This window comes from Mus musculus, chromosome 5, assembly GCF_000001635.26.
Source record: "Mus musculus strain C57BL/6J chromosome 5, GRCm38.p6 C57BL/6J".
Lineage (NCBI taxonomy): Eukaryota > Metazoa > Chordata > Mammalia > Rodentia > Muridae > Mus > Mus musculus.
The window spans coordinates 65,787,510-65,805,012 of record NC_000071.6 but is presented as its reverse complement, the minus strand read 5'-3'; the positions used below and the strand labels follow the sequence as shown (position 1 = coordinate 65,805,012).

Below are 17,503 nucleotides of genomic sequence, written 5' to 3'. Positions count from 1 at the left end.
GCAACCACATGGTGGCTCACAACCATCCGTAATAAGATCTGACGTCCTCTTCTGGAGTGTCTGAAGACAGTTACAGTGTACTTAGATATAATAATAAATAAATCTTTAAAAAAGAAAAAGAAAGAAAGAAAAGAAAAGAAAAACTAAAGAAGCCAAGCAGTGGTGGTACAGGCCTTTAATCTCAAAACTTGGAGGCAGAGGCAAGCAGGTCTCTGTGAGTTCAAGGCCACCTGGTCTACAAAAAGTTCTAGAACAGCAAGAGAGACACAGTGAAACCTTGTCTTGGAGGAAAAAAAGGAAGGAAGGAAGGGAGGGAGGGAGGGAGGGAGGGAGGGAAAGAAATTTTTTCTTTGAGGGTAGGGAGCTCTCATTTAAGATGTCATTTATTAAAAATGTTTTAAAATCATCCTGAATGCTAGTTTCCAACTCGTAGTATTATCCTTTCAACTTCAACAATTTTGCCTTATTCAGTTTGTCAAGTCACCTTCCTTTATCTTAGGAATTCTCAAAGACCCAACTCTTCCATTAAGTTTTCCTAAGTAAAATCATATCTAACACTAACTGAATTCTCTATGTGAAAATTAAAGAGTACATTCACTAAAACATTTAAAAAACAAAAAAACAAAAAAACTGCCAGGCATGGTGGTGCATGCCTTTAATCCTAGCACTTGGGAGGCAGAGGCAGGTAGATTTCTAAGTTCAAGGCCAGCCTGGTCTACAGAGTGAGTTCCAGGACAGCCAGGGCTACACAAAGAAACCCTGTCTCAAAAAAAAAAAAAAAGGCTGGAGAGATGGCTTAGTGGTTAAGAGCACCGATTGCTCTTCCAAAGGTCCTGAGTTCAAATCCCAGCAACCACATGGAAAAAACAAAAAAACAAAAAACAAAGCTAAAAAAGGGAAAAGTGGTCAATCAACCTCATTACAAAACAAACAAAAACAAAAACTAAAAATAAGAAATAAAAGTAACAAAGATGTACGCAACAAAAACAATGAAGAAAAAAGGAAAAAAGGAAAATCCTCAAAAAAGGCGTGTATTCACTGTATAACAGCAGATCACAAACCCTCAGCTCAAAGGGGGAAAAAAATCATATTTCACATGAATTCTTACTTCTCTTACTAGCATCCTCAGCTGACTTCAGGTGAAACTGATCAAATAGAAAATAAAACCTCTTTATTTTTAGTTTATCTGTGGTGATTTTAAGTCTTCAAAGCTATCATTAAAAAAGAAACCATAGGAGCTAGGCGTGGTGGCATACATCTTTAATCCCAGCACTCGGGAGGCAGAGGCAGACGGATTTCTGAGTTCAAGGCCAGCCTGGTCTACAAAGTGAGTTCCAGGACAGCCAGGGCTATACAGAGAAACCCTGTCTCGGAAAAAAAAAAAGAAAACATAGCTTCACACTGTTTTTTATTTTTTTTTTTGCATGTAATAGACTTTAACCCACCTGTCGTCAGAAGCGTATGCACACAACTCAATGCGCTCGGTTTTCTCTGGATCGGAAGAGCTCATGATTATCGGCACGGAGACAAAGCGCTGATAGTGCTCCAGCATTCTTGATATTTTCTCTTTGCTTACTCCATGAATATTACGTCTGAAAAGTCCAGGGGAGAGACAGGTGGGAAGAAGGTTGACAACAAAAAAGAAAAGAAAACAAAAGAACACACAAAGTCCAGAAGTCCTTTTCTGCTGTGCTTGGGACTGAACTCAGAGCCACGTGCGTGGAAGGTAAACACAGTCCCACTGAGCTCATCCCTAACACATCACTGGCACTTCTCATGAGACAGGAGAGGACAAGACCTCGCCTTTACATACCGTGGGCTGTCTAGTCCTAAGCTCATTCCCATCTCTTTTGGTATGGAAGGTTTGTTTTCATTTGTTTGAAGATGTGGTCTTGCTATGAAGCCTAGGCTGTGATGACCTGAAACCTGTGATCCTCCTGCCTCAGATTTCTGAGTGCTGGGATTACACCATCACACCCAACCTAGTCGGGCTCTTTTAAATTGCATTCTATTAATTATACTATATATTTTTTCCAGATATCCTTTACTAATTCAGGAGAAAGGATTCAATGACCTTAGAAGAAGTTGTTCTAAAACTCTGGAAAAAATTCATAAAACAATGACTGTCATTTAAAGGTTTTGATTAAGGATTACCTCTAAGCAGTAAGTATTCCACTACAGAGACTCTGAGTAATGCCCCCAAGTGCCTTCCTGCTATAATAAAACCAGATCCCAACTAAATTAAAACAAACACATTTTATTACATTTTAGGTTCAAACAATATTTTTGAATTCCTAGCATATTAAGTCTCTGGATGTCCAAATATGAAGTTTATTATTTGTATTTCCAGTCTTGCTCGTTCATCAGTGTTTTTGCTAATGAATTTACAGTTAGTTAACCCAAACATGGACATCTTTAGGTCTCAGGCTGAGAGTGTTTTCTGGATTTGCACTGACAGGAAGTAGGATAATATGCTTTAATCCCCCTTGGGTTTGTTCCTTAACGAAAGCATCTCAGTTGTGCCTCTCTTAACTTAGTCTGGATCCAATGCTTATATCTGAACTCCAGGGCTAATATTAGTGTTTGCCTCTTGGGTAAATATGGCTTTCATATTTACCTACCTCGATCTTGTCTGGTTTCATATCACAGAGAAGCAAAGAGATAGAAAATATGAGAGAGGTTAAGAAACATAGACATAGAGGCCAAAGCAAAGAAGGTCTAGTATACCACTGACTCCACTCTGAAGAGGAGAAGAGAGAGATGGGACAAAAGCAGTTTAAAGATTAATGCTGAGAATTTTCTAGAAGAATGACACCCATGTCCTCATTTCAGGAGTCAAACAAGATAACAGAATAAGAAATCCATAACTAGAAACATATGCTAAAACTGTCACTCAAAGAAAAAGGAGATGACATTAAGCTAGAAATTAAAAAATATGGCTAGCCATATAGATAGAACCAATGATTAGAATGAGGAGACTTAGCAACAGTAATAGAAATAAAACATAAATGTTACTTTAAGCAACAGAAACTAGCTGGCAGTCCAGAATATATAAAGTAAGTGCCTTATAAGAATGAAGATGTTAAAAATATTTGCAAAGGAAAACTTAAAAGCAGACTCTTACTGTAAAGAAAAGTTTAAAGGTAAATACCAGGCAGACAAACTCTCAGATTAAAGAAAGGTTTCTGCTGCAATGGGAAAATGAAGCACAAAGAAAATAGTTGAGCAAAACAAGTGTATATAAATCACATAATGATATCATGTACACTCATGAGGAACAATCACAAGTGGGTGTTATAAAGTCCTGTGTTTGTGAGTAGGAAGGCAAAGAAAATGGTTTTACTTTAGAATTAAGCTTTGCATAGTGAAACATGGGAAGTGGGCACTAAAAAATATAAACAAAACATATATAATTTAGAAATTATTATAGAAGAAAACAGACTTAAATTTTACCTAAATTTTCTAAAATATGATGAGAGAAAAACTTCACATAGATTTTTTTTTTCTCATAGCAATCATAGAAGTCAGGCCTGGTGGCACATGACTTTAATCCCATCACTTGGTAGGCAGAGGCAGGTGGATCTCTGTGAGTTTGAGGACAGCCTGGTCTACATAGTTGAGTTCCAGGTCAGCCAAGGCTACACAGTGAGACCTCGTCTCAAAAAAAACAGAAACAAACAAAGCTCTAATCCTAAAGAGGAAAATAAGCACCAAGCACAGGGAGCACGGAGAAGGTGGCCAGCACAACACCCAGGAGGGGCTGCCTCAGCATCTGAAGCCAAGACAGGCCTGAGAACTATGGTATCTGCCTGATAGCCTAACCCTCAGAGCGGAGGCAGGAGAATCGGGAGTTCAAGGCTAGCCTGCACTACAGGAGACCCCCTCCAAACTTCTGTCCCCTAACACACACACACACACAGAGAGAGAGAGAGAGAGAGAGAGAGAGAGAGAGAGAGAGAGAGAGAGTGAGTGAGTCAAGGTGAACAGAGAAACAAGCCATACTAAGGACAATAAATACATAAACATTAAGGATATTAAAAGATTGACAGCAAAAATATGAAAAGAAGAAAATTCTCCAACACTAACTAAAAGTATGCTGGTATAGTTCTATTAATTAAACAAACCAGACTTTCTAGCAAAAGCTATTCTTAAAAACAAAAGAAAAAAAAATCACTGGGGAGGGATAAAATCCAGTTAATTAGGGTAACGTCAAACAAATGATACACCCTTAGGAATTTCAATAACTACCCTCCAAATATATAAAGTGGACACGGGTGGGATGACAGAGACTGACGGGCATTATAGCAAAGGGACTCACACACTGTCTCACATTGGAAGAGTTCACCACCATGTCCAAAATTTAACCCACAAAACCAACCAAAAGAAAAGCAAGCACAGAAAGCTGCAGAGCTTCTCAGCGTTACTAGAGAGCATCGGAACACAGCATAAGCAAGCACTTGGGGCTGGGGTTCATATGCATGTTGTGCTGTGTGAGTGTGTCCATGCCACAGCGTGCACTGGAGGTCAGAGGACAATTTACAGGCGCTGCTTCTCTCTCTTCCCACCGTGGGAACCCTAGGGATCCAACTCAAATCCTCAAAGCAACAGGTGACTCTGCCTCCTGGACTCTCACAGCCCCCTGTACACATGCTCAGTAGGTAAGGATGGATCATTTAAGAAGGAACTATTGAGGCTGGTTGCAGTGACACAGGAGGCAGTGGGAGGCAGATCGATCACTATAGTTCCAGAGCCTCCAGGACAGCACAGTGAGACACTCGAGAGAAGAAAAGAATGAAAACTACCACACACGGGTCACACAATGTAGCCTACTGCAGGTGAACTAAAAATCCACAAGAAAAACATTCACTGGCTTGGAAATTGTAAAACATAATTCTCAATAATCAAAAGCTAAAAAAGAATATTCAATTATAATGCAACTTTACAAATAAACATGCAAAATGAAGCACTGTACACTAAACCACAAGGAAAGTAAAATAGCAAGGAGAGTTTGAGCATCAAATGCTCATATTATAAAAATGATCTACACCTTCAAGTAAAGATTTTAAAAACAATAGAAGAAAAATATATATTTTAAAACAAAGAAAGTAGAATAAAGAAAGCCATAAATGAATTAAGCAAAATAGAATACAACAGAAAAGAAGACCAATCAAGCAAAGAGCTGTTTATTTATGAGGCCACTTTGTTGAAAAAATACAAGCAAAACCAAACCATATCACTAGTGAGAGTAATGAGGAGGAACACACACTGTGAACACACTGAGGAGAGACCTTGACTGCTTACACCATGGACTCACAGACGCCAGAGGAACGTAACTGTTAAAGTCTTAACTTGGGTGTGATGGGGGAAATTCCAATTGAGAGGAAATACTTCTCAGTTAATTTACAATACCAAAAGCAGGCAAGGTAGGTCAGGGAGGGGAACCCCACTCATCTAACACAAATGCAAAAATTCCAAACACAATCTAGAAGGAAACCAACCCAGTAACATGAAAAGACAATTAAGAGATACTGGATATGACATGCTGCAACACAGATAATAAACCTTGAAAACATTTTCAGTGCAAGACGCCAGAGAAAAAGACTCCACATATTCACTGTATACATACAGTCCAGAATAGAAAAAACCCTAGAGAGGAAACACAGCAGAGATTGCCAAAGAGGGAGGAACTGCTGGGGTATGACTTCTTTGTGAAAAGATGAAAATGTTTCAGAATTAGACAGTGGTGATAGTCATACAACACTGTGACTATATTAAAGTCAGACTGCCCTTTAGTTTGTATTGAATTAGTTCAAATTACTACAAAGCAACTATTCTAAAATTAAATCTTCAGAGCACTAAGGAAAAAACAATGTATGTTCATCTCTTAAAAATAACATTTTTGGGCTGCTGAGATGGCTCAGTGGATAAGAGCACTGACTGTTCTTCCGAAGTTCCAGAGTTCAAGTCCCAGCAACCACATGGTGGCTCACAACCACCAATAATGAGATCTGACACCCTTTTCTAGTGTGTCTGAAGACAGCTACAGTGTACTTATATATAATAATAAATAAAGCTTTGGGCCAGAGCGAGCAGGGACTGAGTGAAGCAGGGCCAACCGGAGCAAGCGGGGTTGACAGGGAGCGAGCAGAGGTCCTAAAAATTCAATTCCCAACAACGACATGAAGGCTCACAACCATCTGTACAGCTACAGTGTACTCATATACATTAAATGAATAAATAAATAAATACATTTTTAAAAGCAACCAACACTCTCTAGTACTCTAGAAGGTACAAGTCCTGCCTTCAGTAGACACATGGCTCAAGAGTACCAACTCCCAGGGTCTTTCCTAGTTTTAAATATTAGCACATATTACAAGGAAGTATGCAACTGACAATATAAGACAACCGGAAACTCCATGGCTATTTATTATAAAATATAATAAATCTGCCAACTCTTCATAAAACTAAGGATAAGGGCCATCAAGGTGGTTGACTGGGTGCAGGTGCTTGCTGGAAGACCTGATGATACGAGTTTAATCCCTGGAGCAGGAGAGAACTTATCCCAGACGGATCATCTCGGACCTTCATTCACACAGTGCCATGACATAGGGGTGGGTGCACACACTCACATGCACATAAGCACACACATGATCTTAAAGTAAGCATCTTAAAAATAATTATTTAAAACTGCTGAAAACATTCACAGTACAGAATGTTATCAATATTTAAGTGGACAAGCCAAAATCTAATCAGTTTTGTTTCACTCATCATGTATAAAAAAAGGTCTGGCAATGTTGGCTGGCTGCTGTAGAGAAGAAGCCAGCTCAGAAACTCCCAGACTTTACCTCGCAAGCTCCTTCGGCTTGAACTTCCACCACGTGTCTGGCTCCCGGAAAAGGACCTTATATTTATGCTTTTGAGACTGTGGAAAAGACAAAAAAGAATGTAAATGATCTTTCATGAAATTAAATGCAATTTTATAGACTATCACTTTAAAAATGAAACAGCCCCCCTGGTGATCTGGTCAGCAGGCTGAACTGAGCAAGCTTCAGCTCTCAGCTCTCTTTTAAAGAAACAGCAAGGGTTACCAAGAGGGACTGGCCTTGAAGTTGCTTTGTAGAAAAGCTGGAATTACAAGCACGCACCAACCACCACACCTGGGTCTTAGTGAGAAGCTGTCTCCTGTGAGAAATACCCAAGCTGAGGAAGGGGACACATTCATTTCGTAAGGTAGGAGGTTCTAGTCAAAGAAAGAGCAGGAGGCTGGGCACACTGGGGTCTGAGCATGGACAACACAAACACAAAAACAAAAACAAGGAACAAACCCAGAAAACTCAACCTAGAGCGGGTCACAGTTAAACTTCCATGCCTCTGGCTGCTCTCTCCCTCATATCTGTAACAAAACCATCTCCTCAGCCACACCTAGGAGCAGTCAAGTCCTCCTTTTCATTCAATAGTTACAATTTAAAACCTGTTGCCAACAACAGTTTATTCCAGGTTGAGCCCTAGTGTGACTACTCCAGCCATCTTTTACACTCGTCTTTCCTCAGGAATCCCGTCTCGGGCATCATGATCTTTCTCTTCCATTAACTCCATAATATATAAGTACTGTATACTCACTTGTCCCACTGTATTCTACTTCCCACACACCAGCTATTTACCAGCTCTCCGAGGAGGTGGTGGGGCACCAGCCCTCAGGAGGCAGAGGCACCGTCTCTCCTGGCTCCTCAGAGCACCCGACACAGCCCTGACCCCCTTTCCCCTGCTTTCTCCAACTCTGCTTGCTTGCCTTTGTCCCATCAAGCAGGCAGGCAGTCTCCAGGTTGTTTTCCAAGGCTAGCTAGACCTTCCTTTCCATCCACACCTCTGTACAAAACACAGTGCCTGAGACCTGGACTTTGTTCTAATTTAACACTTTTGACCTAGCTTCCTCTCTCTTTATCCAAGTCTGTATGAAGAAATAGTGAGTCTGTTACACTGTGAGAAGCAGGAGTCACCTATACATTTCTGAGTAAAGTTAGGAAGAGGCAAGAATCAATACTGTGGAAATAGTTTTATATTTTCAATCACATTAAAAAAAAAAACTAAAATTGGATATAGCTGAGCATTCTTCCAGCACTCAAGAGGCTAAAACAGACAAATCAGATCGTGAGTTCAAGACCAGCCTGGGTTATGAAGTGATATCCTAGCTTTGGGGAAAGGAAAGAAAGAGAGAAAGAGAGAGGGGGGGAAAGAAAAAGAGAGAGAGGAAAGAAAAGAAAAGAAAAGAAAAGAAAAGAAAAGAAAAGAAAAGAAAAGAAAAGAAAAGAAAAAGGGAGCGGAGGGGAAAGGTGGAAGGGGGAAGGGAAGGGGGAAGGGGAGGGGGTAGGGAAGGGGGAAGGGGGAAGGGGGAAGGGGGAAGGGGGAAGGGAAGGGAAGGGAAGGGAAGAGGGAAGGGAAGAGGGAAGGGAAGGGAAGAGGGAAGGGAAGAGGGAAGGGAAGGGAAGAGGGGAGGGAAGGGAAGAGGGAAGAGGGGAGGGAAGGGAAGAGGGAAGGGAAGAGGGAGGGGAAGAGGGAAGGGAAGAGGGAAGGGAAGGGAAGGGAAGGGAAGGGAAGGGAAGGGAAGGGAAGGGAAGGGAAGGGAAGGGAAGGGAGGGGAGGGGAGGGGAGGGGAGGGTGTAGGGAGAGGGGGGAAGAAGAAAAGAAAAATTACAGACTACAAAAGAAAGTGCTGATCATCAGAAACAGAACAATTAGAACTCTTTATTTTCTACTTAGGAAAGTGTTGGGGCTGGGGAGATGGCTCAGCAGGTAAGAGACTGGCTGTCTCACAGAGGACAGCTGGTTCAGTTCAATACCTACAGGCAGCTCACAACCACTTCCAACTCCAGTGCCATGATTCAATGCCTACATCTGGCCTCTGTGGACTGCTGCATTCAGATAATGCACATGAACATAATATGCAAGCACACACCCAAGCGCACATGAACATAAGAAAAGACAACTCTTTTGTGAAAACACAAAACTCTCTAAGAGAACAAGAAAAGTATGTGAAGTCATACAGAGCAGTCTTGCAGGACCCAGATAGCCTTCCCCAATGCTGAGGATTTTACTCCAGGTTCCAGTGATAAGATAAAATCTATCGCTTCTGTAGGAAGATACATTTCGGGGGGAGGGGTGAGATGGTGAGATGGATCTCTCTGTGTAGCCCTGGCTCTCCTGGAACAACTTATGGCCCTGAACTCAGAGAGACCAACCTGCCTCTTCTGCCTCGCTAGCTCTGGAGTTAACAGTGGGCAGCCCATGCACAGCTTTCAAAGGGGATTTTTTTTCCCAGAAAGGTAAAGAATTATACTTAAAAAATAGTTCAAGTGCAGTAAATGCGATGGCTAATGTTATGCTTTAAGTTTACTGTGCTTGAGAGATCTAGAAAACAAAACGCCTCTAAGCTGTCCGCCCTACTTGCTAAGGACGGATCACTTCATGGGATGCTGGGGGCTGCTGTTCGTGTAAGATAACAAACCACCTGTGTTTGCTCCTCTAAACAAGCTTGGTTTCCCCACTGCACAGGATGTGTGCTTGGTCACATGGAGGCAGGCTATGTGCCAGGATGTGTACTTACCTCTGACCGCATGAAGGCAAGAAGTACACAGCCTTTTGAGTTTTGCCTTTATAAGCCATCTAATGTAATTTGGAGCCATGCTCTGAGCATGAGTCTCAGGTATGGATCTGGCCAGTGTCTATGGTCCTGGACAATATTTAATAAACCCTCTATTTGTAAAACTTATTGTGAGGCTGGTCAATCGGAGTGACGACCCCAGACCCATAACATTAGTAACACAAATGAGACAAGCAACAGCCTGGACGTGCTGAAGACATAAAGAATCCAGTATGTATTTAACTAAGGAAGCATAAATGGTGACCACAGCAAGTACTAGTAATGGAAGACGGAAACACACACACACACACACACACACACACACACACACACACACACACACAAAGTTATTATATACCAAGCACAGGGATACACCCAGATTCAATGGTAGATACAGTGAGAGTCCTGCACTCAAGAGTAGATATTTGGCTTAAGGCCAAATACAGTCCAACAGCCATTACTGATACAACCGGGGAACTAAAACTTGTTTTTATATAAATAGGAAAAAAAAAGAGGAGGGGACAGAAGAGTACTGGAGGGGAGGGGAAAGGAAGGTGACAGTTGAGCATCCTCCTTTTATAGCCGAGTAGACTCAGCTTTACTGAGAGCTCAGCCCTGCTGTGGTCTTACTCCTCTCATTTCTCTGAAGACAGAGAAATACAGCTCAAGGCAAACCAAGATATTCTCAAGTGCTTGAGATTCACTTGTGAAATAGACGTCCTCTCAATGACTCCAAACTCAGTTATTATAAACTTATGGTACAAACCAAAGCAACATATGGCTTCATTTCCCACGCTTGGAGGTTTGTATTATCTATGATTACTGGAGAAACCTTCTTCTCAAATGCTTCTTTTGCTGAAAGACACAATACGAAAGGACATAATTTTAATAACATTAACTATCGGCTAGGCATGATGGTGAAACATTAGGAGTCAGACTTCCTGGAAGGCTGATAAGACAGAGAGGTGGCAAATTTCCAAGATGGCCAGCTTCTTCTTTACCCTCCAGCCTTAAGACAAAAGCCTGGCAGCTTAAAACAAAGGCTTTGTAGGAGGGGAGGGGAGGGGAGGGGAGGGGAGGGGAGGAAAAACTAGAGCTCACCAGACAACTATAACTTTCTTTAGCTATTGAGACACTAGTAGAAAAGACTTAATTCTTACAGGATCCCTGCTGATTAAATAAAACCTAAACACTGTCATATGTTCTAATCCTCTTATAAAAATTAACTTGAAAAAATGTTTTATTACTTTATGGAAGTGTGTCTGTTTCTCTGACTCTGTGTCTGTGTCTGTGTCTGTCTCTGTCTCTCTCTAGCTCTCTCTCTCTCTCTGTCTCTTTCTCTCTGTCTTTTTCTCTGTCTCTCTCTGCATGTGTGTGTGTACTACCAGGGAGTATGAGGTCAAAATCAGGGTTTTATCTTTTTTTTGAGTTAGGATCTCACTATATAGAGCCATCCATCCTGGAGCTCTATGTAGATCGAGATGGCCTGAGACTCACAGAGATCCACTTGTCTCTGCCTTCCCAGCAGTAAGATTACAAACACACGCTGTTGCCATGTCTGATTTTTATGTGGATGCTGGGAATTGAACACATGTCCTTGCTCCTCAAACTTAACTTAATTCTCACTGCTTATTGAGTAACGTAAGGATTGCAGCTTCTCTGTGTAGCCCTGGCTGTCCTGGAACTCACTATGTAGATCAGGTTGGCCAGGTTCAATCCACCTGCCTCTGCCTCCTGGTTTGCTGGGATTATTGGGCGGGGGCCAGTCAGAGCTCAGCGGCAGCACATCTGTGTGGCATGTTTAAGTACCACAAAACATAAGTAAACAAAGTTCTCTGTCTCCCAAAAGCCATGAATACTGAAGAAAACTTCTCCCTTCTGAGCACTGACAGCAACACACAGACCTGCGCAGCCGCTCTCACCTCGGTTCTGGTTCCACTCATGGGCTTCCCCTAAGTACTTCACATCAAACTGGTACTGTCCGTTTATATAGAAGTAGTCATCAGTGCTGAGAATGACGCCACCTGGGTTATCCTCTTGCAAAGTCCTGTCAACAACAAACGGAACTATTTTCATTCATTTTCTTTCCAAAATTCTTTCTTTTATAGTCACAAATTCTTTCCTTTTATAGTCACAAATTCAAATAAAAATTCAAGGATAGTATTTAAAAGAGCAATAAAATTCAAATAAATCACACTGGAAATTCTCTAAGCAAAACAGTTCAACTCTTCAAAAGAACTAATCCAAGATAGGCTTATTTTGCTTTATACAAATTATTCAGAAATAGTTTTGCTTTGTTTTATGAAACAGTCTCATAGAGCCCGAGCTGGCTTTAAACTTACTACCTAGCCCAGGATGGCCTTGAACTCTTCATCTTTCAGCCTTTACATCTCAAGGGCTGAGACTAAGGCCTGACTGCCATACCTGATGCTCGTTTCCTTTTAAACATGCATATATCTGAGCTATCTTTAAATAAGACTATGATCACAGGCCAGGGGCATGGTTAATGCACGAGTATAGCTAAATCACTTGTCACATAAGCATGAAGAGTCTCAGATCTCCAGGACTCATGGAAAGACGCTGTGTGGGTACAGCAGCCCACCAGAGATCCCAGTGGAAGATGGAGCAGGAGATTACAAACGTACATTTTTTTTAAAAATGACCTTTCCAGTAAATCCAAAAGCCTTGCTTTCACATCAGATTTTCCTCATGTCACATGCTAATTTAATGTTATGGACCATACTCATCTCATGTCTATCTCATCTCATATTCTATCAAAAACATAGTTCTTATTTTGTGGCAAAACTGCATTTGCCTTTGACTCCGAGGCCCCGAAATCAAGTCCAACACATCTACTACCTTGGAAGTACTCCTGGCATTCCCACTAATTTTACAAACACAACTACAAAACTTAAATGACTATATTGCTATTACTGGGGCTAGGGATATCGTTCAATTGGTAGAATATGTTTCTACCATGCACAGGGACCAGGGCTTGATCACTATTACCACAAATATCAGCTATGATGGCACACACTTGTAATCCCAGCACGTGGGGGTTTAGAGGCAGGAGGTACAGAAAATGCATGAATCCGGCTACACGGTGAATGTAAGAACAAGAACAGACTGGGATACAAGATCTCCCATCTCAAAACACACACAGTCTATGGCTACCAAAAAAAATTCAAATTCAGGAGGAAAAAAAGCAAATACATCTTAAAATGTAATGGCCAAGGGCTCAAGAGAGAAACTAAGGAAGCAAACGCCCTTGAAGGACACCCTTGAAGCCATCTCTGCGGGGCAGTCTAACCCTGATTCTGGTTCCCACATCAAAGCACTAACAACTGACTTGGCATAAAGACATAAACAAAAGGAACTGTGTTTTCCACAAAATGAAGTTCTGGGCCATGAGTGGTAACAAACACATGATTAACACCTTTAACCCCAGCACTATGCAGGCAAAGAGAACAACAGCCTGGTCTATATAAGGTCCAGGCTATGCAGTGAGACCCTGTCTCAAAACATCAAAAATAAATAAATAGTTTGAAATCGTTAGTTCTATAATTACTACTATTCACTTCTCTTCCTTCTAATTATGTTTCTTTTGTTCACTTGTTTTCTGTGGCTTGAGACAAGGTTTCCCTGTGTAGTCCTGGCTGTTCTAGAACCCAAGGATCAGCCTGTCTCTGTCCTCCCAGGACTGGTATTAAAGGCATGCACCACCATGCCCAGTTCAAAATCAAGTTTCTAAAACATTATTTAACACACTATAATTTTCAACTTCTAGTCATCAGTAGAATTCATTTATTCACCTTTTTTTGTTCCTAAATTCAAAATCAACTGTGGATCTTCTGTTCTTATTTTCAAGTCTGGTTTTTATACTCCATAAACAAAGTTAACCTCATCTTTCTCCTAGTCAAATTAGCTTTCATCCACAGAAAGTATTTCATAGTCTTAGTATCTTGAAACTATCTTTAACTTGAAACTTTTTTTTTTTTTTAGTTTTACTTCTGTCAAAACTGTATGAGAAAAAAGAATACAATAAAAACTTTTGGTTGAAGATTATTATCTTTTAAAAGATCACAAAAAAAAATTTGAGTTATTAACGATGTTGAGCAGTTATTAACGATGTGTTCTGGAAATTCACATTAGCTGTACCAATCCGTGCACTATACCTTCTAACAAATGTCAATAAAACTTCCTACCTTGCCAGAAAGGATTTCCCTGAGCCCGGCAGCCCTCTGAGAAGCACGAGAACTAAGCCAACGAAGGAGGTAGCCTTCTTCCTCACAGGCTGTGACGCTGGGGCCTCCTGCACCTGGTAAGCACTGGCTCCCTCACCGCCTCTCCACACTTTGGTTGGAGAGTTGTGGGAGATGATGGGGGGTGGGAACGTGTAGTTGACAGGTCTCCAGTGAGCAGCTGTGGTCACCACAGGGGCTACAAAGCCATGGTTTCCTTGAAAGAGATCAAAAGCAGGGATCATCGGGTTCCAGATCGGTGGTGGGGGCGGGGGCGGAAGGAGTAAGGGAAGAGGGGTGAGCACCGGGCAGTAATTCATATCCTTCCCCTTTGGTGGCAGTTCAGGATGTTTGTGCGGCTTGAAATTGAACCCTTCAGAGGGCACAAAAACATCAGGCGCAGAAGCCGACTTCTGATCCCCATCTGTACCTGGTAGGTCAGACCCTGAATTGTGCAGAGGGTGAGTTGAAGGAGCCTGAGGGTCACTGTTGCCCAAATCTGCAAGGGCTTGAGAATGCTGCGCACTAGGACACTCAGATTCTGAAAGATCTTTCTGTCTTTGGCTAAAATTGCCACAACCTCTAACAGAGCCATTTGTTGGATTTCCAGAGCTACTGAGAGGAGAGCCTTCTGAGTAGCCCCCTTCCAATGCCAATTTTGCACAACTCTCAGGCGCATTCAAAACTGAATGTGAAGTTGGTGGGTTTGAACCTGGTAAAGAAGCAGAACTCTTGAGAGTTTCGCTGTTTGAGCTCGTGCTCTGTACAGAAAGAAGAGAAGTCATGCCACTTGAATCTGAGTTCATAAAGGTGGAAGGGTCGTTAAAACTATTAGCATCTTGCAGAGGTGAGAATGGGTATACTTGGTCATCAGGAGGAGAGTTTAATTTCTCAAAAGCGTTCTGTATTAAGGAATCCAAGTCCTCAGTTAGCTGCATATCCAAAAATGAATCCAGCTTGGAATCTTCACCCTCGCCTTCGGGATGGCACGTCTCCATTACTGAGTTTCCTGCTGCACCAGGCTTGCTGTCACGATCACCAGAAGTCTGTGCAGACGACTCTGCCCCCTTGGCATCAGTGGCAGACAATTCTAACAGACAATCCATGGCATTTTCAACTGCATGAGAACAAGAACAGCAACAACAACAACAAATGTATGTATGTATGTATGTATGTGTGTGTATATATATATATATATATATATATACACACACACACACACACACACACACACATTGAAAATGTATCAATAGCCAAGTCATCTTTTAAAAACTGACACTACTCTAATACATCAAAATCTACACTAGAGAAGTATTAATGATAGAGCCATGGAATGGTATTCTTTTCAATTGTAATAAGCTACTGTCAAGTACAAATTGAACAGTTTAATGAGTATATACATAGACTCTATATGATAGGGTCATGTATAAAGATCCTAAAGTCAGTTGATACATTCAACAGTTATTTATCTATTGGATGTCCATTTAAGGACTAAGTATTTTAAGTAGGTATTCTCTTAGTAAACATTTACTCATTTACACAGTCTATACCACATATTTCACAGTATAAAAAATATATGCATCAGAGATACTTTATACAAAAATGAAGATGAATTTTTGATATGATTTTGTAAAGTATAAATCGAATATAAAGGTGTGTATATTAAAATATAATTATATCATAATATAAATTAAACAATGTATACTTTTTAACAATGTGCAAATGCTACAGTGATGGAAAGGAGAATAAAACAAGATTTCACATAATGTAATATATATGATCTAGCACTAAAAAGACTAATCAAGTTGCCAATAGGACAAAAGTTAAAGCCAAGCTTGAAAATACAAAACTGCCTTTAATCCCAGCACATGGGAGGCAGAAGCAGGGGGATCTCTGTAAGTTCAATTCAAAGCCAGCTTGGTCTACATAGTGAGATCCAGGCCAGCCAGAGCTACACAGTGAGACCTGTCTCAGAAAGAGAAGAGGAAGAGGGAAGAGGGAAGAGGGAAGAGGGAAGAGGGAAGAGGGAAGAGGGAAGAGGGAAGAGGGAAGAGGGAAGAGGGAAGAGGGAAGAGGAGGGAAGAGGAGGGAAGAGGGAAGAGGAGGGAAGAGGAGGGAAGAGGGAAGAGAGAGAAGAGAAGAGGAAGAGAGAGAAGAGAAGAGAAAAGAAGAGAAGAGAAAAGAGAAGAGAAACAAGAAAAGAAAAGAAAAGGAAAGGAAAGGAAAGGAAAGGAAAGGAAAGGAAAGGAAAGGAAAGGAAAGGAAAGGAAAGGAAAGGAAAGGAAAGACCTGTTTAAGTATTCAGAGAAGTTGGTTGGAGAGTTAGTTCACAGGGTTCTGTGTGACGAATAGAAGGAAGAAAAGAACTGGAGGAGGCTATGTGTAACTGAGAGGGACTGACAGTCAGCCACACTGTTTTCTAAGGGAATGGAACGGGAGGAGAACTGCCACCCACAGCATTTGGGCTAGGAGCATTACATAGATAACCTCACTGAATCCCCAAGTAATACTATGAGAACAATCATCCTAGAAAACATAAAAGAAAATGAAGCTCAAAAAAGGGATAGGAACTGGACCCAAGTCACACAGTAACAGGGCCGGTGTATGTGACTCCAATGCTGAGCTCTGGCTGCAACACAGACAGAGAGCCTCAGGTCTTCAAGCATGAAGCTAGGGGTGCTGCTCCGGGTCATGGGGCCTTGGCCAGCATGCTTGAGGCCCTCCATTTGATAACAGGCATCACAAGAAAAGAAAGTACTTTTTAAGCATTTGAAATCTGAATGCCTTTTTTTATTTTGTTTCTGCTGTGTCCTATTTTTGTTTTAAGGAAGATAGACATGGAAAGAAGCACAGCACTGTAGGGCACAGCTCTGCTCTGGAGTCAAAGCACCCTCATTTAAATATCTACTTGCTTGACAGGATTCAAACAAATGAGCCAACTTCCCTCAGCACATCTCCTTGTTTGTGATATGGCGATACTCAAAAGTACCTACCTCGGAGGCTCTTGTGGGGTTAAATGAGATAATCCATGAGAAGTGCTGTGCACAAGGACTGGCACCTAGTAAGACCCAGTTAACGTTCCCTTAAGAGAAAAACAAAGAGGGGTTGGAGGGGCAAGCCTGGCAAAGAGGTCAGTCAGGAGAACAGAGCACAACTGCAGAGGCAAGAAGCCCTGCAGAACACTGAGACAAGGTGAAGGGAAAACACAAACACAAGAAGGAAAAAAACTACATAGCAGAAAACCCTAAAGTGGTCAACTAAAGAACTAGCATATTTATAATGAAAAGCCGTATAAGTAAAAATACCAAAATACAAAGGTAATTATCATAAAGGGAAGTCTTAAACAGATTGCAGGGAAAAATGAAAACTATGACATAAAAGCAACCTTAAAAACTAAATGAATAATTTATAAAATATAAGAAAAACTCAAATATAAATATATTCAACATTATTCTCTATTTTAAAAAGGCACAACTTATTCCTATTAAAATCTTAATGATTCACAGTACTGAGAGGCTGTGGGTATTGCAACCCAGAACGCCTCCCTGGAAGGTAAACTACACTGTCTTTTCAAGGCTGGAAAACTATTCTTTGTTTGTTTGTTTGTTGTTTTTTGAGACAGGGT

The 17,503-nt window shown here is 41.2% G+C and overlaps 1 protein-coding gene across 15 annotated transcripts in view; it reads right to left on the bottom strand.

Annotated features, from left to right (window-relative positions):
• Window positions 1-17,503, bottom strand: part of N4bp2 (NEDD4 binding protein 2) — a 69,598-nt gene that overhangs the window by 25,095 nt on the left and 27,000 nt on the right. For 10 of the 15 annotated variants that reach the window (XM_030254611.1, XM_030254610.1, XM_006504004.4 and 7 more), the window contains 5 exons: window positions 13,843-14,995; window positions 11,560-11,684; window positions 10,404-10,492; window positions 6,846-6,922; window positions 1,446-1,592 (listed from right to left, as the gene is read on the bottom strand). In XM_030254611.1, the coding sequence (XP_030110471.1) occupies window positions 1,446-1,592; window positions 6,846-6,922; window positions 10,404-10,492; window positions 11,560-11,684; window positions 13,843-14,995 (1,591 nt within the window). The other 5 variants (NM_001024917.1, XM_030254614.1, XM_030254612.1 and 2 more) reach the window with 2 other exon arrangements.